At 33.3% G+C, this 27021-nt stretch overlaps 1 protein-coding gene across 1 annotated transcript in view; it reads right to left on the reverse strand.

The window, feature by feature from the left end:
- The window catches only part of LOC111051644 (protein jagged-1b), a 127396-nt gene continuing 100375 nt past the window's right edge, over positions 1–27021 (reverse strand). The window contains exons 8-20 of the mRNA XM_039426897.1: positions 22528–22641; positions 20869–21075; positions 19693–19820; positions 18583–18733; positions 16387–16545; positions 15561–15674; positions 14733–14960; positions 12517–12729; positions 11799–11930; positions 10901–11091; positions 7922–8275; positions 5809–5965; positions 1–4105 (exon numbers count right to left, since the gene is read on the reverse strand). Coding sequence (XP_039282831.1) covers positions 3555–4105; positions 5809–5965; positions 7922–8275; positions 10901–11091; positions 11799–11930; positions 12517–12729; positions 14733–14960; positions 15561–15674; positions 16387–16545; positions 18583–18733; positions 19693–19820; positions 20869–21075; positions 22528–22641 — 2699 coding nt within the window. The 3' untranslated portion in view covers positions 1–3554. The remainder of the gene's footprint in view (positions 4106–5808; positions 5966–7921; positions 8276–10900; positions 11092–11798; positions 11931–12516; positions 12730–14732; positions 14961–15560; positions 15675–16386; positions 16546–18582; positions 18734–19692; positions 19821–20868; positions 21076–22527; positions 22642–27021) is intronic.

The raw sequence follows: 27021 nt of genomic DNA on the forward strand, positions 1-27021 counted from the left end.
TTATTAAAAAGTATCAAATTTATTTCTACACTGGCAAAAATACTTAATGAACAGTTTTGCAAATAATATAGTTTTAGAGATCTCTAATAATTTTACATCACAATAATCAGCATATAAATTAGTCCTATTTTCCATTGGAGGACATATTACATGTGTCTTACGCATATTGAATATCTAATTACTTGACTTTCATATTGAACAATAAAATTGCACTGGAGTTCAACATCACTGAGAACATCTTTACACAATAATTTACCAGGAAACAAGTGCTTGTAAGGGAGCTATATTTGAGTTTATCTTTATAAATACCAAAAAAGTAGAAAAGCGGAAGTAAACACTTATCACAAGTTGTTAAAGTTCCAGTGTGAAATTTGGAAATTATCGTGTTGTGTAATAATTACGATTATCTAGTAACAGGCAGTTGAATAAATGAATTTACTGAATATATTTTGATAGGGATGTATTTATAGGTCTGAACAGTTTTAATAAATTTTTGCTTATTAAAAAATAAAAATTCAATAACTGGGGAAAAATAAATCGAACTGAGTCGAAGCATTATCACAAACTCAAAATACGGTACATCATGGGCAGTTTTATTCTGTTCAATACTGGCATAACGATACCTAGCATATTTCACATTATATGTTACAATATAATCAATTATGCCTGTATAGCTGAATGAGGTGGTTCACTACTAGAAGTTTGGTTCACCACAAGCAAAAGGAATTAAGTACATAATTAGAACACTTAATGAAAAAGCAACATTTTCTATAGAACAAAGAATAATAATTTATCAATATCATATCTTATATCTCTATAATTTACAATAATATCATAGTTTCCTTCAAATTTACATACATACATTTATCTAATTACAGACAGGTCAAAACCAATTTATTTTCCTAATAATATAGTTCTATTATTATGAACAAAAATATTTAAACTATATTTACATGTTTAATACTCAATTTGTTTAAATACACTTTACAATTAAAACATAAAAAGTTTAACACTTTCAACATAAATTAACTGAACTAAACTTAGATCACAAATTAAAATTAACCATGTTGTCAAAAGACAAAAAGAAAACAGAAGGCCTACCTTATAGCTTTATTCTGAAAAAAAATGATGAAGAATCATCTATTCACATTGATTCCATTAATAATGTATTGATGTAACTCAAGAATGACAATCGACATGAATCTTTGTCCATTTTTTATAAAACTCCAACGTTGGAACAGAATGCAAGGCAAGTATGGTAATAATTCACTCTGTAATCCACTATATGATAGTAGAGTACAACTAAATTAAATAAATCTATATTATTTACATTTTTCATAATAACTAAGTAGTTTTGATTAAAATACACACTTGAGTGAATCATACGATTTTTCTTACAATATAATTCATTGCCTGTAAACAAAAATTGCAGATAGCCTGGGCATTAAAATTTACCAGTAGAATGACGGAAAATCCTTATTGAATGAAAATAATTGAAGTTGTTTTAACTACTTACTCATCAAAAATATTTTAAAAAATCGTTTTGATTGTTACAACATTATGTATCTCTTTTGAAATCTAAGTTGTTTTATCAAAGATATTACACCATCAATGGTGTAACAACCGAAACTAGTTCTCTAACTTTTCAATGAAAGAATGAATGTGATAAATTTGTCATTTTCTTCACCACTAAATCACCTTCATTATGACAAACAAAGGAGAATTCTGCCTTAGCAGGATCACAGTTAGTAGATCGATTAAAAATGCTCCTCAACAGAGCAAATGCTTTTTATCAGATAAAAAAATTGATAGTTCATTCAATGCTCTTTATTCATATTGCATTGGAAGATTTTTTCAAGTTGAGATACAGTACATTTTTAACATACCAGTATATTATATTATAATAGTTCAAATATTTGAACATGAAATGCCCAAATCAAAGGAAAAATTATTCTAAATCGATTGAAAATTATTCAAATCCATGGTTTATAAAAACGGTCTATAAAAAAAGGTCTATTTAATAGACATTGTTCAAACCGTATTGAAAATTCATTCTGATATTGGACTTTTTAAATTCAATAGAATTACATAAGATATATAAGTGATAAGAATCTTTATTGACTTAAAAATGGCCTTCCCATTTAAAAATAGTGCTTTATTCATAATAATCTCGAAAACGTTCTTAGCCCAGCACGGTTTAGATGCCTAGCATAAAACTAATATAATATAGTTCTGATTGGATTTTGCTAGACAAACAAACCATGCTTGGCTAAGAATCGTCAATAAATAAAGTCTTAAATGCAGTCCTTAACAGACAGCAAACATTTTCAAAGTTCTGTTTAAAATGATTCGTGATTGTGATTCATTATTGTCCATTGATTATATCACTGATATTATTCTATCTTAATCATTATTCTATAATGTTTGAAAAGGATTGCAGCAGTTCTCACTAGTATAGTTGAGCCTTGGTTATACAGTGTGAATAGCTGACGAGTGGGCAGTAACTGGCCATTTCTCTCACCAGACGGTAACTGGACTAGCCTCTCCCTGTCATTCAATGTGAAAAAAATCAATTACTAATTTACTAATCCAATTTACTGGACAAAAATTAGTTACTGCATCTGTAGGAAAAGGTAATAATGGTTTGAGAGATTCGCGTGACAATAATTCAGCTATTCCGATTACACGGTGCGAGTAAAAATGGTTTATTCACCAGAAAAATGTTCAAATTAGAGCAGTAAAAGGGCAGCCAACCGTTTTCTCGTGACTATGAACCATCTATAGCTGGGGTATAGTTGAGCTGGATTCGCACATATTATCAATATCAGAGTCCGTGTCCTGGTTAGAGAAAAAGTTCTTCTCATGAGTTCTATTGGGATTATTCCCACTCAGACCAGCCGAGCGAGTATAAATGGTCCCATTAGGTCCCCAACTCATGGGAATAATATTTTCACTGAACCAGACTTGGACTCTGTTACTGATGGGTAGGAATCCCCTTTAAGGCGAACGCATACAACAGCAGACAGTATGCAGACAGACAGAGGCAATATCCCTTCTTAGGTGTTCGAATGGAGACGTACGTCTGTCTACATATGTCTGCTCACGTCTACATGCAGACGTGGTTTTACTCTGTCTGCTGCTGAGTGCGTTCGCTCGCCTTTACGATCTTTTCTACCCGCCCGTCAGCTGGCAATGTGTAACCAAGGCATTACAGAAAACTTACATAAATTACACAAAAATTACACTAGGTTGCACAGAAGTCTGTTAAATGGCCACAAGAACCAGTCAGAGAAGGGTTTTTATGAGAAGAAGGCTTCTCTGATTCGTTCTTGAGGAATTTAATCATGATTAACAGGTCTGACAACTTCTAATCCCGATAAAATGCTACAAGAACTAATCAGAGAAGTTTTTTAAAAAAAAAAACATCTCTGATTGGTTCTTGTGGAATTAATCATTATTAAAATTTAACAGGTTTCTGTGCAACTAGGACTAAGTCTTATAAATTTACAACTAATTATAATTATTTTTACAACAGTGTCACGCTCTTAAAAAGCCTACACTAAAACAGTCAACACGTCAGAACTATTGTCATTGACAGGAGGTAACGTCCTCTGCACAGGTGGCAAGACCTTCACATTTATCCTCTTACAAGAGAAGTCTTTACTGCTGGAGCTCGCCTCACACACAGTGTTCTTCTTGATGTCTGTGTTCTGTGTCTTGAGGAGGAGCAGCTGACTGGAGGTCGGACCCCCACCACCCTCACAGATCATCTCTAGCATCTCGGCGCTGGATGCGCTGGACAGAGGCCGCACCACACTGATGCGTGGCGTCAGGTCGCCGAGGCTAGCACTTGACGCGAGCACAGGCTGCGCATGCGCACTCGAAACCGACTCAGTGTCCTTGAGCGGATTGGCGTAGCGACGCAAATTCTCCTCGTTCTGCAGGTTGTTGGACTTTTCGTCGTCGTGATGTCGGTCGACGACGCCCGTCAGACCCAGGTTGTCGGGCGATCGCTGCACGCGCACCCAGTAGGCGGTGGCCGCTATGCCGCATAGCATCAGTATCACCGCCATTATTAGGAACGAGCCCTGCATGTAACTTCCACCTGAAGAAAACAACATCAACAGTGAAAACTATGCATCTACAGTGAAAAATCTACATTAACAGTGAAAAGTCTACATCAACAACGAATAATCAACATCAACTCTGGAAAATCTATATCAACACTGCAAAATCAACATCGACAACTGAAAAACAAACACTTATAAAATTTATAAAATAGAATTATAGTACTATTTAAAATAAATAAAATAATAAAACAAGAATACAAATTGTAACTACTAGTTTTTTATTTTTATAACCTGACGATGGTGTGATCAACGAAACTTGTAGTTACAATTTGTTCTCTTGTTTTATTATTTTATTAATTTTAAAGGGTACCGTACTATAATTCTATTATATAAATACAAGAAAGTAGCCCTGAACTCATACAATTTAACTTATAATTTTTTTATTATATTGTATTTTTTGATCATTAATACCTGAACTATTTGTTTTTTGAATTTATTCGAATGACATCTATGTTTGTGAATTTTAAACATAAGTTTTATGAAATTAATTATACTTAATTTTTGCTCTGACAGATATTGTAAGTGTATACGTATGACTATAAAAATAATTATTGATGATGCTAGCTGCTCTGTAGACTGAGGCATGGATAGATATTAATATTGTTATTTTCCAAGGAACACACCAATAAAAAACAGATAAGAATGGGCGCATTACATCAATGTACGGTACGGTAAAACTAATTTAAGAAAAATAGGAGAATATTATATCCATAATATCAACACTATCAATTCTTCACACATACCGTACAGTTAGTATAAGGAATCTGTTTATTTATCTTACCATGGAATTTATGAGAAAAAGTGGCATTACATAAGTAATTTAATTTAAATTGGAATACATTTTTACGGTGAAGGTCCAAGTAAGTTTTAGACTTGAGCTTGAGTGTGTGTAGGTATTATAGTGGATTGAGACTTCAGTGAATTATTATTTGGTGATCAAAGCTACACATAGTATACATTTTTTAAGAATGTTTCAATTTTTTTAATAGGTACTTAAAACACTGAATTTTTAACATTCATCCCAAGCACTCTGAGACTCATTTATACTGTAAATAAAATTTGGAAAATGATCATGAGCTTTAAAAATGTATGAATTCAGGGCTAATTTCTTGTATTCAAAAAATAGAATTATAGTTACCTCTGAATTTGTATTCTTATTCTATTATTTTATTGATTTCAAAGGGTACTATAATATTCTATTTTATAGATCATGAACTCATAGCAGGATTTATCATACCGATAATACTTGATATAATTTGAATCAATTTGAATTTAAATTTATTAAGCTTGCATGATAGAATTATAAGATCATGAGATGGGTGGTATAATATAGGGCACAGGCACTGAATTTATGGTAATGTTTCAAATTGATCAGTATCTCATCAGTATATTCTATTTCTGTAATTTCTAAAGGACTCCGATCATACAGCTTACCTTGTCAACATAATAATATGTTGTCTTTTCTACTGGTACAGTGCTGCTTTAGTTTGAAAAATGTTGTTTCTATTTTCAGGGTTTGTTTTATTGTCATATAAATAAGTGAAATTAACTTTTAAATTAATAATGTATTATTTTTAAATGCTGATATTTTTGTTGATTCTTTGAGGAAATAGATCTGATTTGATTTTTTTATCATGGAAAAATTCTTTAACATCTGTGAATACAGTATTCAACTTACCTTGTCTCTGCTGGCTAACTAATGCTGTTTCAACCTTCACTTCAACCACAGCCATGAGTGCAGCTGAAGACGTGATTCCCACTTGCTTCCTGCTTATTTGCTCGCCGATAACTCGAACTGCTTCTTTCACGGCATCTTCGTTATTATTCGAGTCAGACTGCAAAAAGACAGGATGTTATTTGCTTTGAAAAGACTGAAATTCATTATCCTAAGATACTATAAAATTGAAAAATAAATGAATGACCTGGGTGATTCAGGTGTGCTAGACCAGCCAGACATCAATTCCGGGACCATTGGATTACAAAACCTTCGTTTAGTCCACGCAGCTACACCCAACTTCCAAAGAGGGGACGCGACAGTCGAGGACTCTGACATTTGAGGATTGATTTCAGTCCTTTACCGTCGCAGTCCTCAACTGTCGGGGCAGTAAAAAAATGTATTCCCTCTTTGACATCGACCCTCCAGAGACATACCCCACATATATCTATACTATAGGATTTATAAACTCCTATGAAATTCTCTCAATAAGATATTATAATAACAGACTCTCAAAGATGACATCATTTCTACTATAAATGTCTAAAAAAATAAGTAGTGTATTATTTCCCCCTATTTATTATTACAGCTTATTATTCATGATTTTTACACTGTATTGAAAGTTAAATTTTATTTATTTATTAGGTTAGCACAAACAATACAATGATCGGGAAAGAAAAAACAGGCTATTGCCCAAAACTTTTTCAATTTCCTAATTTAGTTTCAAATGTTGAGTACGTTATTAAAACCGATGCAGTATCTAATTTCACATCGATAGAATCTTTAGACCTAGGTAGTTATATTATTGATTTTCCAACTGTTAGTGAATGGAGAGGAATGCTGTGTGCATCAAACTACGATCAATTTATTCCCCAATCTCAAGTAATGGTCCAAAATACCTACATTGAAAAATAAGAAAATCTCAGGAAATTATAACAATCCCATAGAAATTATCTACATTGAAGCTAAAAATATTCATTACCATCTTAAAAAGCAGTTTCTTATTTTAAATCCTTATTTCTATGATAAAACTATCCAACAGTCAGGCCTCTTTCAGGTATTAATAGGCCTTTTAGACTTAAAATCAACAGTTGGCACATCACATGATTCGAGTACTTTTTCTTCCCCAGGGGAACTCCTCGTCGGGTCCCAATAACTGATTGCCCGAGGGGAAGAGTTTAGTCCTAGATGAACAATAACTATTCAACAAAGTATTCTAATAGGGCTATTTAAATAAAACTTCTAAATGATGTAGGCATCGAAACTAGATGTTTTTAATTTGTGTTCTTTATAACAAAAGTTATCAAAATGGTACTATAGTGTTATTTGGACAAATTGAGTCGCTCTGAATATATACGTTTTCATTTTAATTTATATAGAAATAATGACACCCTACCCTTTTTTATAGGGCTACTTGAATAGTATATCTAGTCTAACGCTTGTTTTAAATTCATATCTTGCTCTCTTCTTTACATATATTCTCTCTCACCTCAGCTCTGGAAAGTTTCTACTCATATTTTGCTTCAAGAACGTTAGCTATATTATCAACGCGTTTGTCATTTTCTTTGTGTTTTTGTTTTTGGTATTTTTTAATAAATACCTGCGCACAGGTTTTAAACCTATGCAGGTATCATTTTCCATTAAATATTACCCTTAATTATTTATAATAGACATAGTAGTTATCCTGGCAGCTATGTTACTTTCTTTTTAGTAGGCTTATACCTACATTTAACATCAACTTGTAATATATATGCATGCAAATGCAGTAAGTAACTTAACATATTGATTTTCTTTTTCTTTGTTTGTAATGTTTTTTTTTTTGAAATAAATTCCATTCAAAATTTCACTCAGTACAATTAATATAGGAATAAAGTAAATTCGTATGGCTTTTGTTGGTGGGGAGTCCCTTGCGGGAAGGTTATATAAAATAATATAGTCTATATAATATAGGAATAATCACATACTACCTTTTTTTAAACTGATAGAAATAATTACATAGTACCTTTCCGGGGTAGTTTTAATTTCTATATAAATCGAACTATTCAACAACAATTTGGCTGAATAGAGGTCCACTCACAATAGCGACTTCGATGGTGTCGTTAGCACCCGCCTTGAGATCGCAGAGCAGCACAATATGGCTGTCTGGCCGCGATGACATGTGGTTTGCGGCGTGATGTGCGGCCAGCATGAGACGCATGTCGGCACAGAAGCTCTCCACACTGATGCCGGTTCGCGGCTGCAGTTTGCTGCGGTCGAGCAGCAGTGTGAGGCGGGCGCATGCGCCACTCAGCACTATCATGTTGGGCCAACATGTTGCGGGCGCCGGCAGTTGCGGCGGTCCCACCAGCTTGCCGCTGAGGATGTTGCGGCACTCGCCCCACGCCACGCAGCCACCCGTCACGCACCATTCGCGGCCCATCGGCACACACACCTGCTCACACATCAACAATCAGTATTCAATAAAAACATTCTAGTATTTATTATTTATGATTTATATTTTAACCATAGTTGGAAAACGCTTCCCTCCTTTTTTATCATATGCTGGACGATCCAGTCTGCTAGTAATATAATATTCCCAGGATTGAAGTAGCAGTGCCCAATCATTTTTTCGCGATAAATGCATTTAAATCTTCAACTTGGTGCCAACCTAACAAAGTCAACTCAACTTAATGCCAACCTGACAAAATTATTAATTTAGTTGCCAGTTAACAACTGTTTCGAAGAGGTACTCTATCTAGATTATAGTTCTATAGTAACATGTGATATGGAAATTTCAATTATAATTAAGAGATTGGGAGAAGAAGAATATACATGCTAAAAGACGAACTTTAAACCCTTAAAAACAACCCTTAGAGTTAAAATATTGCTAAAAGATTTCTTAGTGCGCCTCTAAAGGGCCAACTGAACATACCTACCAAATTTGAACGTTTTTGGTCCGGTAGATTTTTAGTTATGCGAGTGAGTGAGTGAGTGAGTGAGTGCCATTTCGCTTTTATATATATATAGATTTTCCAATCATTTGAAAATGGCAATAGTAGCCGAAACACATGTCATGACGAAATAATTTAAATAAGGTACTGAGAAAAGTAAGGTACTGAGATTTATATTTTTACTAGCTGGCCCGGCGAACTTCGTACCGCCAAATAGTTTAATGCATCTCATGACAAACTTTAGCTGGATGCACACCTGAGGAGGCGCGATGCGGCATTTTATATATAAATAATTTACCAACTGCACAATAAATAATTTACTAAAAATCAATTAATTTTCTAAACACCAAACACAGCACAATAATTATTCGAAACAAAGCAACCTGAGGCCGCATCGCTAGATGGTTACACACAGAACAGTCATTTTGTTTTTAGTCGGAGCGATTAGAATAAAATACATGGGCGGTTATGGAGCAGCACACACTCTTGTCTACTATCTACCGACGGCTGTTGTATGACGCAATGATTATAACAGCTGATTTCTATTTCTGTGCGTGGCCAGTTCACAAATCTTCTCCCATAAGGATTACATGTAAACTTTGAAGGATCGTGGGAAAAAGTCCTGAGGTCGGATTATAAATTTGATAGGCCATAAACCTGGTCCTGACCATATCGAACACAACTAAAAAAAAATCATCAAATTCGGTGCACATATGAAAAAGTTATTGAATGTCAAAATTTGAGGCTCGGATTTTAATTATATAGATTTAAATGATTGTTCTTATTGTTTTGCTTGAATTTATTAATTGTATCCTCAGTGTGTAAATGATTGAATAAAATAAATTTAAGTGGAAATTGAAATTTTTGTAGGGCCACACGATATTTTCTTCTATTGGAAAATCTAGTACGACGTTAATTATTTTTTATAGACACCAAATGAATAGAAGAAAGAATGAAAAATAATCATAAAATGAATATAATATTTATTTATTAAGCATAAAAAGGTACTAGTAATTCCAATAAGAAAATAGTATCTTTATAACATCAGTAAATAACTTACGGATTTTAAGAAAAATTTCACTTCAATTATATTGAAAAATAATACAAAATCATAATATTCTTCAAAAAATAATTAATAACTATGTTGATGAATAGTTTTAATAATGGTAATTTCAGATGGAGGTATTATTCACAGTTCTTATTATCTGAAATATTGATATCTATTATTTGATTCTATTTGATACTATAATTCTAGTATATAGGATAAAACTATTTTTTCAATCAATTAATGCAATCTCTCATACCTCGTTCAAGTTTACCTATAGTGAGGTCCACGTTATAATGGCAGTGGAGAAAGATAGGACAACAACATTGCCGATCCTCTGTCTTGTCAATGCCTTCTATATACGATAGCTGATACATGCTTATTGATGTGATATTAACTGTTCATTCTTGTTTAAAATAATCAGTATATTTTATGAAGCAAGAAATCATATTTTTTCACTAATTTCATAATAAATTTACATAATAAAGATGAAATATTTTGTCAATTAATTATTAATTCTACAAGAGACGATCTGGCAACAGAGCAAAGCGAGAAAGAGATAGCGCTATCCGCTTTGTTGGATGATAGACAAGGAAAGCAATACCATTGCTAATCAACACTGCCATTATAACGTGGACCTCACTATAGGCTGAAAACTTGACATGTATGACAGGTGAAGCATTGAGTGATGTGTCGGGTTGAATCAATAAATTTGATGATGATGATGATGATGAGATATTGAGGAACAAATCACAATGATATGAATATCGACTTAATGTACCGTACGGTATATTATTTATCGATAACAATTCAAAGGTATCTTCATTAATTATTAATCTCTCTCATTTCGTTAACTACTTCACCTATTCTTAGGATGAAAACATTTTACAGAACAAAGACGCAAGCGTCATGTGAATCCACATTTGTCTTAAATTTGCATTGTATAATTATCTTCAAATGTACAGAGAGCACATAGCCTAATGATTTTGCATGTCTTTATTGAACAAAATAAATAATAAACGGTGGAGCCTGGAAATGTATCAATATGGAGATGAGAAAAATAGATAATATTGTACGGTACCTGATTGTCTTGGCATATTGCTGTAGGTGTGACTTGTCCAAGGCAATTCCCTAGACCGCACCATATTTTCGTACATCGTACTTCGCCTTCATAACAGGAGCAGGTATTGCAATCAAAGGACCATTTGGAGCCACTGGCAAAGTACTGGCCTTGCCATAAGCATACCCCTTGTCTTATCGATACCTCATCAACTGTAAAACAAATAATCAGGAATTATTCTTTTGGAATAATCATTGTTCTTATATTTATTCATACGTTTAGCTTTGTTTTTGAAAACTAGATATAATTGTTATTAAACAACATAACACTACGAGTAGGTACATCATGTAAAAAATATTGTATTGAGATCGCGAATGGAAAATTCGACATATAGTTTTCAACACGAGTTTGTAGGCCTAATTTACATTATTTATATAATTCCAATACCGTATAATGTGCCATAGTCAACGATAGAGACGCGTGGAGGTTGATAGTTGCGGAGGTCAAGGCTCATCATGAGCTGTAGCGCCATACAAGAAAGAAGAAATACCGTATTGTAATCAAAGAATAAATTGTAAAATTGTTCTGAATATTATGAGTTTGTATTTTATTCCTTACAGTGCCTTTTGTATTATATTCAATGATAGAGATGTGTGGAGGTTGATAGTTACAGAGGTCAAGGCTCACCATGGGCTGTAGCGCCATACAAGAAAGAAGAAATACCGTATTGTAATCGAAGAATAAATTTTTAAATTGTTCTGAATATTATGCGTTTGTAGTCTATTCCTTAAAGTGACTTTGGTATTATAAATTTTATAACTTATATTGGCTCTCAATTGAGAACAGTTTTGGACATGATTTGGGTAAATTTTAATCAAATCAATTGACGAAACAAAAATTAACTGGAAAACAATTTTACCTTGTTGACATTGAACTCCTTTCAACCCTGGAGGACAGATACAAGAGTAAGAAGCTATGCCATCAATACACGTGGCACCAGATCCACAAGGGTTTGAAGCACATTCGTTGATGTTTATCCTACAATCTGGACCTGCAAACAAAATAATGATTCTCGTCAAACAAACCACCTAACAATAAAAATAATAAAATAGGTGGAAAAATAAAAACAGATAAATTGACACCGTATCTAAAAATATTGAACAAATAATATTTTTGAAGTATAAAACAGTTGAAGTAGAAAGGTGCTTGAAATTTAATGCACACATCAATTCACAATTGTAACACTAACATACAATGAAATGATTGAATTTGAATGTTAAAATTATGTAAATAATTGCAACAAACTGTTAAACTCATGTTTTGCCAGACAAGAAAAAAAGTGTTTGCGAGTTGGTCATCGGCAAGAAAATTAAATCCTTCATTCTTCGTGGAATAAATAAACGGTATAAATAAATTAAATGAAGTGGTTAAATGAAAATGGGGAAAAAACGTTTCATTTGGCTTCATTATGTTTTTAGATATCAACACCACAATTTAAAAAAGTTTTCGTGCAACAAGTTTTCATGTTATTTACAAGATTTAGAGACATTTATTATTAGATAGATCGCTCTGCCAATTAAATTCATAAAAAATGAGTGAGTAAATAAATTAAATAAATTAAATAAATTGTTTCATACCAGCAAAGCCAACAGCACATTCGCATCGAAACCAGTTGACACCATCAACGCATTTGCCGCCGTTGAAGCAAGGCAACGGGTTGCAGTCATTGATGTCATGCTGACAGTTTGCTCCCTCGAATCCCTCTTTGCAGATGCAAGTGTATGTGTCACCAGTGTTGATGCAAGTCGCTCCATTCTGACAAGGCCTCAGTCTGCACGCTTGCGTTTTCGCTGCAACAATGAATTCAAGTAAATTCATTAAACAAATACAATAATACATGTTGAAACTTTAAATGGTCTATTCATATGAACAATTGAGCATTTATTATTTAAAATAGGGATCTTTTCAAATGCTGTGATATGAAATATCTGTCTGATTGAGAAAAATAATGTCACATAGTGTCCACTCAATTATCGAAGTAAACTCTAATTTAGAGCTTATCCACTTGTTCATATTGCTGATATATTTTTTATAGAGTGAATTTATTCCATAAGTTTTTTAAAATGTATGAATTGAGGGCTACTTTCTTGTATTTATAAAATAGAATTATAGTACCCTTTAAAATTAATAAAATAATAAAACAAGAATACAAATTGTAACGTAACAACTAGTTTCGGTGATCACACCATCGTCAGGTTATGAAAATAAATCAATTAAATAGATAAATGAATTGAATTAAAAATAATTAATTACTTATTAATAAATAATCAAATTTATTTCATTATTTAAATTATCGAATAACCAATAATTGAAAATAAATTAATTGAAGGTGTTATTTAGAATAACAAAACTATTAGTAAACATTTATTGGAAATTTATTTTCATATCAGATGATGGCGCTTCACCGAAACTAGTATTTACGTTACAATTTGTATTCTTGTTTCATTATTTTATTCCATACGATATTTTTCATTATCGATTGATGAATGAGCTTATTTACAAACTAGCCGTCAGACTCGCTTCGCTCGCCATATCCGTCTAGCCAGGGAGCTCCGCCCCCTGGACCCCCGACTGGATCGTCCATGAATGAGATCAGCAGGCTTGCTTCGCTCGCCTGCTTTTTCATTTGAGAATTTTTATCATATGTTAGAACGATCCAGTCGGGGGCCCAGACTAAACGTCTGGCTAAACGGATATGGCGAGCGAAGCGAGCCTGACGGCTAGTAATATAATATTCCCAGGAATAGCTCTGAAGTGCCCAATCAATTTTTCCGCGATAAATGCATTTCAATCTTCAACTTGGTGCCAACCTAACAAAGTCAACTCAACTTAATGCCAACATGACAAAATTATTAATTTAGTTACCAGTTAACAACTGTTTCGAAGAGGTACTCTCTCTAGATTATAGTTCTATAATGTCCATATGGTATGGACATTTTTCAATTATAATTAAGAGAATAAGAAGAATATACATGCTAAAAGACGATCTTTAAATCCTTATGAACCACCCTTAGAGTTAAAATATTGCCAAAAGATTTCTTAGTGCGCCTCTAAAGGGCCAACTGAACATACCTACCAAATTTGAACGTTCTTGGTCCGGTAAATTTTTAGTTCTGCGAGTGAGTGAGTCAGTCAGTCAGTCAGTTAGTGAGTGAGTGCTATTTCCCTTTTATATAATAGATAGCAGTGTCTGAGTACAGATGTAGAATGGGTCATATGGATACATTTCAATGATTCTTAAATAATCTTAGAGCTTTCTGTGATCAAACTGAAGCATAACTGAGGGGGTTTGACCCAAGTTTTCTTTTACTTTCAATAATTCTAAGTAAACATTTGAAAAATTTATAATGAATAATTAAAACAAGGCACAAACGCCAACCTGGGAACGAAAAACTGAGAAACTAGAAAAGATATTGACTTTTATTGAAACATTTTACTCGCCACATTTCTTCTAATTCTCATTAAATTTATCAGTGAGGCTAACAAGTGAGTATTAATATTTCAATGAGTGACAGTATCACGTACCAAATCATATTATAGAATTATTACCGGTATCCAATAACAAATATGGAAGTAACAATGTTTCAATAGCTGAACTTGATTCCAGTTTTCAGTTAGCTTTTTCTTATTTTTTGACAAAAGATAAAATTTCACCAAATTCTAGTAATAGTATGCACTCTGAAGAGTATCACAAGTGAAATTACTCTCACTTTAAAACAATAATGTGGTCAAAGATACATAAGATTTGCTACATTCTGAATGGATGTTGTAGGATTAAATTCGCCAGTCTCACCTATATGGCAAGTTGTTCCTTCCCATTCGAAGGGACAACGGCAAAGGTAGGAATGGCCCAGATCCTGGCATGATCCTCCATTCTGGCAAGTGCCATGGTCGCAGTGACTGTGCCTCAAACTGCACGTCTTCCCCTTCCACCCACCCCGACACTCGCAGCTGAAGTCCGCATCGCCATCTATGCATGTGCCGTTGTTCTGGCAAGGATTCGGCTCGCACTCGTTCTTATCTGAAATTTGATGAAAATATAAATTTACCTCAGAAACTCAGATCAATTTCAGATAGTATTCAGTAGCCTGAATAGGTGATCAGCTCTGATGCAATGAAAATATAACATAAATAGCATAATAATATTATGTTATCTTTTTCCTATGGTGCACACTCATTAAACAACATATAATAGTTAGCGTTATTATTCGTTTCTTTCTTGAACTTTTTCTTGAACTGTGATAGACTAATGGGTTTTCAACAATGCTATGAAGTGCAGCTTTTTCTTCCAGAAATTATTTTATCAGAATTGTTTGTTAGGATAAAAAAGTGATGATTATTCTCAAATATAATCATGTATTTAAAAATAAGAGACACGCAAAGCCTTCAAGTCTTAAAAAGAAAGTAACGTGACCATGCCACCATAAGGATATATTATTGTGCTTCTCTATGATGATAATGATTTCACGTTCGCATGACAAATATTGATACAAAACGTTTTCTTGAATACTTCTGATTGCCTGAAGAGCAATATCAACAGTATTGATTACAAAATCCTCATTCATTTTTTAAATCTCATAGCTATATCTCATAATATTCGAAGAAGTACAGTCTCACTTACTTATCGTGCATGTTTCACCTTCCCAGCCTTCTCGGCAAATACATTGAAAAGAATTAACTTTGTCGACACAGGTTCCTCCATTTTGACATGGATTTAGTTTGCAGTCGTTGATATCTGAAATAAATTGACAGTAACGTTAAAACAACTCTCATATTATCTTAACAAAATAATAAGTTTACTTTTAATAACTTTATAATAAGTTTACTTATTATTCACATATTTTGAACAGTTCAAAAATAAAGTAAAATTATATCCATTTATGAATATATAATATTTAATTGAATGTGTTACTTAAAATACACCTACTTATCACTTTAATAAATTACTGTAATAGATCTTCAGTTTGTGAGACAGAAATATTTATTTATTTATTTATACATTGATACATACAGCATCATTATCAATTATGAATGATTAGGAAAGGAACAACAGGCTTTTTGCCCAAAACTGTTCCTTTCCCAAATTTAGATAGAAATTGTCCAAAAATAGGTGATGTTTACACTTCATGATTTTTGTCCATAGCAATTTTGAGTCAAAAATTGTTTGTTTGTATTTATTCATTGTTTGTTTATATATAAACTAGGAATTTAGAACTTATAAAGTTTAAGATATACCTTATTACAGGCTGATTTCCATTGTTTGTTTTGAACAATTTTCTCCAGGGGACTTTATTTTGACTCCTATATTTTAGTATTGACATGAATATTTACATGATAAAATAATATATTATCAATAATTTGCATCAACGTACATTACATTGTGATTATTCCTCACAGAATTTTAACAATCGAGAATATAGAAGTATTTCGTTAGGAAGTTTACTTACTTTCATGGCAGTATTTTCCGGTGTAGCCCGGGTCACAAACACATTGATAGCTTCCGAGCTGAGTGGCGTAACAGCGGCCATGCTCTCCGCAGGCTCCAGTCGCGAATATCTGCTGAGACATGTTGGAACTAGTTGGGAAGGAGCACGTTGTTTCCACCCCTGCAACAAACACAATCGATAATTAGCTATGAACTGATAGTCATAAGTTAGTGAATCGATAGACTTTCAGAAATGTGTTTTTGAGAGTGCTATTGTTGAATTTTCCAGGAAGTAAGATACACCGTAATGAATTTTGGTAGACGTATAGTAGGCCTACTTTGAATCTCATCAATTGAAACTGATAATTTTATTTATTTAATAAAAGATTCACAAATGATAGAATTCAATATGATTGGCAGAGGACAACAGGCTGAGTTCAACTGTCTCTCTTAGCTACTGTTTTATTATAATTGCGGTTATACTTTCAATGAAAATTATGATTACAAGGAAGAGCGATATGAAAAATAATGTCGGGTAACATTTCTCACAAATTGAAATACCTGTAATCATTGATCTCAATCATTACTTGAGGTTTTGAGAATGAAGAAAACATCATACCGAACTACATCGAGTACGATGACTGGAATCCGGATGATGATAATCATTCATTATTGTAGAATGTTGGACAATTAATTTAGTTAATTGAAAATAATTGTGAACTCCCATTGGAGGCAAACACTTTCTTGCATAGTGAAATGCAAGATATCCTTCTATCGTGAATCAATGTTAGTCTGATTGCACTTATAGATTTAAAAATAATCATAAATGAAAAAAGCAATTCAATAATAAAAAAATAAAGTACTTCAAGTATTCTACTCAAAATTTTCTTGAAAAACTAAAATTTGAATTATAATATTACACACCATACCTAAGTTCATGCAAAATAAAATTTCTAATATTACAATATTCTATGATAATTCTAATAAAAAACGCAAGCCTCAAAATATTACAAACAAAAACAAGTGCATATTTTGAATTGATTGAAAGTGTATTCCAGTTTTCTAATCAGTGAAATGTGTTGCAAATAGAGAATTACCTAAATAAAAACCAAGACAACTATATTAAGCAAACAAAAATGATTGATTAAAGAAATTTCTACTTATTTTTTACATCAATACCTCCTTCATTCAATCCTTCCTGATCACTAGAACATGAAACAAATATTTTCAAGTATACCCTGCTATACCTATAAAGGTAATACATTTTATTCAATCAGGAATATAGCCACGTGGAAAGATTATTATTGATATAGAGAGATTTACTCCAAACAGTCAGCATTGATTGATATCAATAATATGAGGAATGATGACAGTTCCAAGTGACTCTCACAATAATAACTTTTTAGAGCAGACTGAATTAACAAACATAACAATATTTCATTTGATTCAAAAATATGATAGGCATCACAATTTACTTGAATATCTCAATTGTCATTGATTAATTGTGGTATTTTGCATCGTGTTTTTGTTTAGGTCTCCAAATACTATCAATTAAATGTATTTATTTCTAATTAGAAATAAGTGAAATCATTTACAAAGTGACTTATATTCATCAACATCAAGATGATGTTGATTCATCAACATGTTGTTTCAACAACATGATTTAGACTGTTTAGGCCTACTTCAAGTTTTATCTTAACATGTCAGATTGTAGTTTTAACCCCATTGTAATCTCTCCATGAATATATTAGTGCTTTATAAGTTTTCTGAATTGTATTTTGAACTGTTTCTATGTTTCTGAATTTTTTAGTTTTGTTATTCGACATTAAATTTTTAACTCTAAATTTTGACTCCAAGTTTCGTTCTCTGTAAACAGTATTTTTCTTATAAAATTCTCATCATTGTACCGCAATGGCCGCAGATAATAATTGTTATTTATTTTATTTAGCAACTCTTACCTCTATATTATAAAATTTATATATAGAATGAATGTAAACTGGCATTGTCTATGGAAAATTGTTGCTAGTATAATTCTGAAACGATTATTGTATTTAAATGTTGTATTACTCAAAGACAGAATAAAGTTCATTTTCATTTCATTTCATATTCCTATTTCTTTTGATCAATGATGAACTTCCATGTCTCTTATTTGATATTTAATGATAATTTTTGTATTTTCCCATGTAATTATACAATAATCACACTTATGTGAACTTACAATCACAAGGAGGATTATTGCAATGAATTCGAGGCATACTGCAGTTCTTGCCCTGCCAATCTTTGGGACAATGGCAGTAATAGTCTGCTTGGGTGTTAAAGCATGGGGCCTCATTCTCACATGGGTTTGGGTTGCAGTGATCGTGGTCAACCTGGAAATATGAGGTAATTCCATTAGATAACATGCATAATCATAAACGAATTATTGGAAATTAAATAACAGGCTTAGCCCCACAAAATGAAAATAATATTGACATATTTGGTTGAGAACTACCTAATTCAATTCCCAATTAAATCGAAAGTCTTCCATTTGAAACTCTTTTGGCTTATAGGAAAGGTATTTAGAAAGGAATTTAGAATATAGGTAATAGGAGAGGCTATTGAGATTATGTAAAAATGTCAAAAAATGTATTTTTAATATAATGTGAAGAGTCGACATGAAATTACATTAGACCAACAATTCTCAATTATTGAATAGACTTAGAACGTTGTCAAAAATCCACTTTAATTAAATAAAAATTAATATTTTTTACAGGAGCATGCTTTCGTGTGTGCTCACACATCATCAGCTGTAGGTTACAGTAAAGTTACAGGAAGTAGAAAGATTCCAACTTAACAAAAACAAAAGCAAGAGCTACTTGATCTTTCTGACTAATTATCATTCCTATTTTTAATTTATATTTTAATTTTAATTCTAATTTATATTCTTAATTCTAACAATGACTTTTCAACTAATGATAATTAGTCAGAATGATCAAGTAGCTCTTGCTTTTTTTTGTTAAGTTGGAATCTTTCTACTTCCTGTAACTTTACTGTAACCTACAGCTGATGATGTGTGAGTACACACGAAAGCATGCTCCTGTAAAAAATATTAATTTTTAATTTGTATTTAATTAAAGTGGATTTTTGACAACGTTCTGAGTCTATTAAATTTGTGGAAAAGTTCCAAAACATAATATTACTACTAACATTAATACTACAAACTTAATTAAATTCTCAATTAATTCAATTTAGTTTTTGTATATTATTTATATCAACTCTCAGTATTCTCCAAAGGTGGATACATTTTAGGTGATAAATAAATTATTATTGTAGGCTATTGGCTACGTACCTCGCACAGAGTGCCCACAAAGCCTACTGGACAAATGCACCTGAATCCATTCACCTGGTCCACGCATTCTCCGCCATTCAAGCAGGGTCCACTCTCACAGTCATTGATATCTGTGTGGCAATCTCGTCCTGTGAATCCAACAATTTAATAGAAAATTACTTGAAAATTATACGAATGGTAGTTATGGATGCCATTATTATGTTATAAGATAATTTATTATCATCAATATCAATCGATAGTGTTATAATGAACAAGCTTTGATTCTGAATATTGATATGATGAATCAGTGTACCAGATTCATTGGAAATCTGAGGATAAGATATAAGATAAATTAATAAATAAGATTAAGATATAGTTTATTGAATTTATAAGATATAATATAATAAGAGATCATGTAATGGATTTTATAGAATTTATGGATTTCATGAATGGAAAATAATCAAGCATAATAATAATAATGAAGTCAAACAATGCTATAATGTTGAATTGGTAAATAATAATATAGTTTTAAACTGGGAAGAAATTATTTCTCAACAGTTTGGTAAATTAGGTACCAAACAAAACTAGCCTGCAGTATTTGAAATCTTCCTGTCTTTTATCAATATTATTGCTCATTGTTACCTATATTATACAAACTTATTGAAAACAAATAATATCAAAGACAAACTAATATTCAGAAATAATCAATCAAATATTGAAATATTGGTTCCTAACTTATAAAAAATACTATACAATTTTAATTAGGTACTTGTTTCTATCAAGATCAGAACTCGTACAAATTTAATTAATATAGCGCCTTGTAATAATCACGGAATTTTGATTACTTGTTTCTGTATAGATTAGAACTTTGTTCAAATTAAACAAATCCATAGTGTCTTTTGTAATAATTACTGTATTTTAATTATCATCTCTATCATAGTGTATTTTGGGATAATTACTGTATTTTAATTATCATTTCTATCATAGCGTATTTTGTAATAATTACTGTATTTTAATTATCATAAATTGTATAAACTGTGACTCTTCATTCAGAAACAAGTTGTATATACTGAGCACCATTAGTTTGTTTTTTCGGTGACTTATGAATGATAAATCTTCTATTAAATGAGTTTTGTTGAGAACTGTACTAAGGATATTTTAAAATAATATAAAAAAGATATGATGTAGTGCACTGACCAGTGTATCCGGGCTGACAAGCGCAATGGTAGTCGTTGACGAGGTCGATGCATGTGGCTCCATGCTGGCATTGGCCGTGACAGTCGTTGATGTTGATGTCACAGTTCTTGCCCGTCCATCCCTTCTGGCATTTGCATATGTAGTCTCCCACCACATTCTGACAGGAGTCGGCATTGATGCACGGACTGTTCAGGCACTCATTTGCATCTGACAAACACAAATTCACAGCTCAACAACTCCAAATTAATTGTCAGCATATGGATAATAAACTAAATCAACTGTACTGCACCAGCATGTTCGTGCATTCTGAATTTGAATCACACTGCTCAACAACTTCAAATTAATCGTCAGCATTTGGATCATAAACTAAATAAAAAGTGTATTCACCACCATGTTTGTGCATTCTGATTTTGAATCTTGTTGTAAGAAGCTGGTTGATATGAATTTTTACCCAGAGATCCAATTTGAAGCATGTAAAACCGCTTTACAGTCAATCATACAAGGTTTGTGTGTAATTTGGTGCATGGTTGATTTGAGATTTCCAGTTTATGCAGAGAGTTGAGTAAATTGACTATATGATTAGATACTACATATACATTTAGAATATAATAGCTTCCTGAGAAAGGAAGAAACTTGGTGAAAAGAAAGGAGAGATGTTTAATACAAGTAAAAGAACACTTTTCCTTATGTTTGGAGGTTGACGTAAATATCACAGAATCAAGTTGACTATGGCAAACTTCTAGTTTTGCAGTTTCTATAGTAGCTTTTATATGCAAGTTTCTATGGCAAGTTTTGAATTCTGCAGTTTGAAATTTGAATTTTTTTCTGGCAAGTTTCTATAGTAAGTTTTGAATTCTGCAGTTTACTATCTATGTTAAAAACGACAGATGAGGAACAACAATAAGAGTAAAGATTGAACTGCGTTGGTATGCATGATAGAATATTCAAAGAAATATTGTAATAAAACATGACGTATGTTGTACAAGAACAGGGGCGGATACAAGGAGGGCTATCAGGCTCAAGCCCCCAACTCCTCAATATGTTTTTCTTTCAAAAATTTTTGGTAGTGTTCAAACTCTAATTTAGAATATCCATAGGTGTTTTAGTTTTTCTTTCAGATTTGTTTTTCAATTTTACACACTGTATTCATAATTGGGGAGTATTGGAATATTGTTAAAATGTATAATCTTTAACTTCCTTCATGAGTAGTTGTCTACTGTTGGTCTTCTGTTGTACTTATATCAAATATCAATTTACTGAGCAATTATTTGCATGAAGATGAAATAGCTTTTGAAGAAGTCCAGTTAGTTAAGTATCGGTTGTGCGAACTCAATCGATTGAATCAAGCAGGGTGGCTCAGCTAAAATTGTTTCATGTAAAATTGCACGTCTGCAAAATGAATCATCATTCCGTACATTGTAATAATCTGCAGAAGTCTTGCATTCCTCTAGATTGAAAAGTTACTTGGAATAATGAAACGAATAATCAAGCATTTGAAATTATGGCATGACTGAACCAGTTTTGGATCTGGATCTCAACTTTGTATTTCACGGATCATGAATCCTAATATTCATGTTTGATTCTGTTATTATTACGGTAATCGGTTGAACAAACAAAAAATAATTATGAATGTTCTAGAAAAATGTTTAGAATACTCACCAAATTGGCAGTTGGGTCCTTCCCACGCTGATGAACAAGAGCAACTGTAACCATTGACCAGGTCTATGCAAGTGCCTCCGTTCTGACATGGAGATGATTGACACTCATCTATATCTGAAATTTATCAAAATAGTCCAACTTTGTTAATATTAATCTTTATTCGATTCGGTTTCTTTCACCCACCACAGTCACTTATTGGAGAGATTAGTAAGCATCCATTTCGTCCAGTTAGTGATGAAGAGACCCGGACTATCACCGCCAAAGCCAAGTCCTGTAGTACGTATTCAAAACGTCCAACTAAATATTATGCGAACTTCTTATCTCATGTAGCAAACTGGACATGCCTCCATAGTAGCATTTGCGTTGTAGGATATCATTCTATGAGCATTCACGTTACATTTCGAGTACAGTATTATGTTATATTATAAATTTCCAATAATATTGTTGTCTATAAAAATATATCTTTCTCAATTTCTGAGAAATTTGATTCTCCAGCGAACTCCAAAGTTAGTAAATATCAAGGACTTAAAAAACTCTTTATCTCTGTTACGCTCTTTTCTTTTTAGTTCTCTATCTTTTCTTCTACCTACCACCTACACTAGAGTTAGTCAATTTAGTTATCAGAAAGAATCAACGAATCTTCACGTTGGAAAGGAAATGTAACTACATATTTTCCAGTCAAGAAGATTTCAAGTTTACATTTTGAGACAATACACTCCCAATCTTATGCCCAAAACCAATATAATCTTTTCGAAAATCTCCAGCGGTTAGTCACGGAATGCAGTTGAGCAAGCGCACACTCAATCGTTCCAATTTAAATTCCGATAGCCCAAGAATGCTATGTATTTTCAATTTTTTTTCTCATCTCGGTAAAAATAAATAGATTTAAAGTCAGAGGCGATAACATCTAGTGAGGCCAGTGATGCTGGATGGAAGGCAAGTAGTTCATTTATTTTTTCCTTCATCTTCCTCTCCTTCACAATTCTTTCTCACTCAATCTTTCCTTCTTCCTCGTAATATCTTCCCCTACTCTCTGTCATGTTATTTCTTTCTTGTAACCGACCGTGTATCAACGAACTTCAATTATGAAATTTATTAGCTTGCAAAACAACAATAAGTTGAGGATGTCTACTCGCTTAATATGCAGAAACCTCCTGGAGAGCAGAGCGTCTTACTCATTCCACCGGCTTGTTGGCCTAGGCTCTTATGGCTTAGAATAATTAAATTTGAATATATGACCCCGGCCACATTTCTACCGTCTCGGCAACGTATGAATGGATACATGAATAAATAAATCGTAAAACAGTTTTCGGGATAGTCGACGAATAATTGGATGAATAAATTAATCCAGTTATCATTTTAAACTATCACACACGACTCGAACCGACGTCTTGTATACACGAATGACACGAATACAGTTTATAAGTTCATAACAATGAGGAGAAATGTAATGGATGGATGCCTGTGATGAGATTATCATGTTTTGAGTATCAAAACACTACACTCTCTCTACACATTCCAAGTTAATTGAAAAAACGTTATTCTAATTCATAACCCCCCCCCCGTTGGTTCTATCCTCTTACATCAATTTATAAGTTGATTCACATTCAATATTGAATCTGTTGAAATAGGCTGTGCAATTGAGGATTACTAACAGTAAGTTTCAATAGCTCTACTAACAAGTGAGCCTCACTTTCTGATATACAGTCCTGAACATTGAGTCCAGAAGGAATTGCAGTCTCAGCTGTGATATTTTTGTAGTAAAGCCAAATTTTGATCATCCGATAGCAATCAAAGGAGAGTTTATATGATTAATAGATTCTTGTGAAAGATTCATCTTTCATAACAGTCAACCTAGATTTTTGCATGATTTCAAACAAATTATTGGAAATTATTTCAAGCAAGAATAATGGAACGTAAACATCATAGCAGCTGCAAAATATAACCACATTATATGAGTAGAGATTCCAAGGAAGGTGTTTCATAAAATTGAGAATAAAATCTTATTTTCCTCCACCTACTATCTAAAGTGCTTACTTTACTCCCTGAATCATATCATGATACTAAAGTGTCACTCTTTCGCTCCCGGGACGAAAAAACAGAAAAACTCCCTAGGGTGTAAAAATAACTCCATTTAAATGGAGTTTACATGGGAAGCATCTCTATTTTATAAACTTGAATTTGAAATAGGTTGGGTCTAAGCTCAGATGAGAAAACATAATAGAGGTGTCTGTCATTGAGTCAACTGAATTCAATACCTCAACCAGAAATTTGATCAACTCATGAAATATATTTTTGTATGATATTACATACTTAATATTAGTGGACGATAAAAATGTATACATATTTTTAAATATTTCATTCTATTCAAAATACCAGCCAAAAATATTTTTCATCTGCGATTCAAATCTGAAATGCGCGAACTGGAGTCAGCCATTGTTGATAGCTGGCCAGCTGATAATTGTTACAACTTTTGCCGATAGATAGCGCAATCGGCAGTGCTAACCAGACGACCCGTTTTTAGGTTTTAGATTTCAGGTTTTGTTGAAGAAGAAAACATTGTCACCCCAATAACGTGGGTTATTAAAATTATCTGATTTGCAGTTTCTATAAAGAAATGTAGGTGGAGGAAAAATGTTGTGTACATCACGAGTGAAAAATGTTTTTTCTCCCTCAGGGAAATTGTTGCCCTCGGCTTCACCTCGGGCTTCAAACTTTTCCCCTCAGGGAGAAAAAATGGCACTTTCAACTCTAGATATACAAATAACTATTTCAGTTTCGAATAGCTTGTTTCTGAATTGGAAGAGAATTGAAAAATTGAGTGACATAATTTGAAAAATGTTACACTGTACTTATGATGGTTACGTTGATTTCAAGTTCAATTTCAAGAGCAAAGTTGAATAAATGATTGAAGTGAACAACAATAATTGATTTCGTATGCTTAATACCAAAATAGCTACTTAATGATTTAAAAGGTAAAAATTTTAAATCTCTCACAAAAATTGAGAAGAGTAAGTACGGAGCTGAAAAGATCATGAGTTTGCAAACCGTACAATTCATTAACAATGCAACAAATAGGAACAAGAGTAGACTTCAAAAGGTGGAACAAATGAAATAGCGCTGAGAAAAGAAGAGAAAGGTTAGGCATTTTAATGAATATACTGAGTCACGGGACTTATGCGGATACGGTAGCGGAAACCAGAAGCAACGGTTGTATTGCCTGAGGCTCTCTTGAGAAAGAATGGGTGTCTATGGTGCATAGTCTAAACGCTACTCATAGATAAATGTTGGTTGTTTTTTTTTCAAGTTACACCTTGTTGAAAATTATTCGTGAACATTTTGTTCCGCTCATAAAAGATGACTGATGATGTATTTAGCATGTTGGATGGTGCGGTGAGTGTTTAGTGGCGAAGAAAAGCTGGCAGGCATATTTTAATTGAATAGCCGAAGAAAAGTGCGGCCCGGAATTGGGCGAACGCGCGGGTGGAAGGTTGGCCGGGTTAAATGCCAGCCTCAGGCAAAAACAGAAACAGCACCAGCAAACTGTTTTGGAAGCTATTCGGGGGCGGTGGAAGCTCGAAATTAGAAAAGGACGTCCAAACAGGAGGGAGGAGGAAGAGATAAACCATACGTCTACAGGTTGGCAGGAGAGCTGATGAAACAGAGTCAAACAGGTACAGATAGAGTGTTCGCTACATCAAACCTCTTCTTCGGCTTGTCTTGCAGCCACAGCTCGAAAAGCGTACAAACACACACTGAAATAAATCGAATGCTACAGAAAGACAGACGAAACGGGCAGACAGGTAGTACAGGCAGCCTGAGACGGTTCCAAGTTACAGTTCAAGTAAAATGATGATGATGATGATGATGATGATGATGATGATAATGAAGAAGACAAAATGAAAAGGGAGGAGTAGGCGTGGTAGTGGAAGCAGAGGACGAGGATGATTCCTGAGGTGGAGGAAGACTGTAGATGTGAGAGCAAGGAGATGGACAGGAGGGCAGACCGACTTCACTGCAGTAGTGGTAGTGGTATCTCCAGCACACACTCCACCTCCCCTCCCACAATAACTTATCCTACTCTTCTTCTTCTCCTTGGTCTTCTTCAGCAGCTGGAATCCAATTAATTTAAACCACAGCGAAAATAACAGGGTCCAACGCTGGGTCGCCAATTATGTTTTATTAGTCTTATTTCTTCTACGGTCGTGACAGACTCCGCTGTAAATAGCCAGCTATCTCTTTGCGTCTTGCAACCTCGTAGAATAGGCCCCCTCCTCCTCCACCGCTTCACCCCCCTCCTACCATCAGCAACAATCACCGAGCACATCTTGGACTAGAGTCGGGGGTTTAAGCTACTTATTATACTTATGAAGAACCCCTTAATACTAAAGTGTTATTAGTGTACCGGCGAGGAACTATACCGCGTCCAAAGTGAGAGATCGCTCTCCCGCACGCACACACACGCACCCCAATACCTCCTCCTCTATCAATTGA

Source organism: Nilaparvata lugens, chromosome 4 (genome assembly GCF_014356525.2).
Source record: "Nilaparvata lugens isolate BPH chromosome 4, ASM1435652v1, whole genome shotgun sequence".
Classification (NCBI taxonomy): Eukaryota; Metazoa; Arthropoda; class Insecta; order Hemiptera; family Delphacidae; genus Nilaparvata; species Nilaparvata lugens.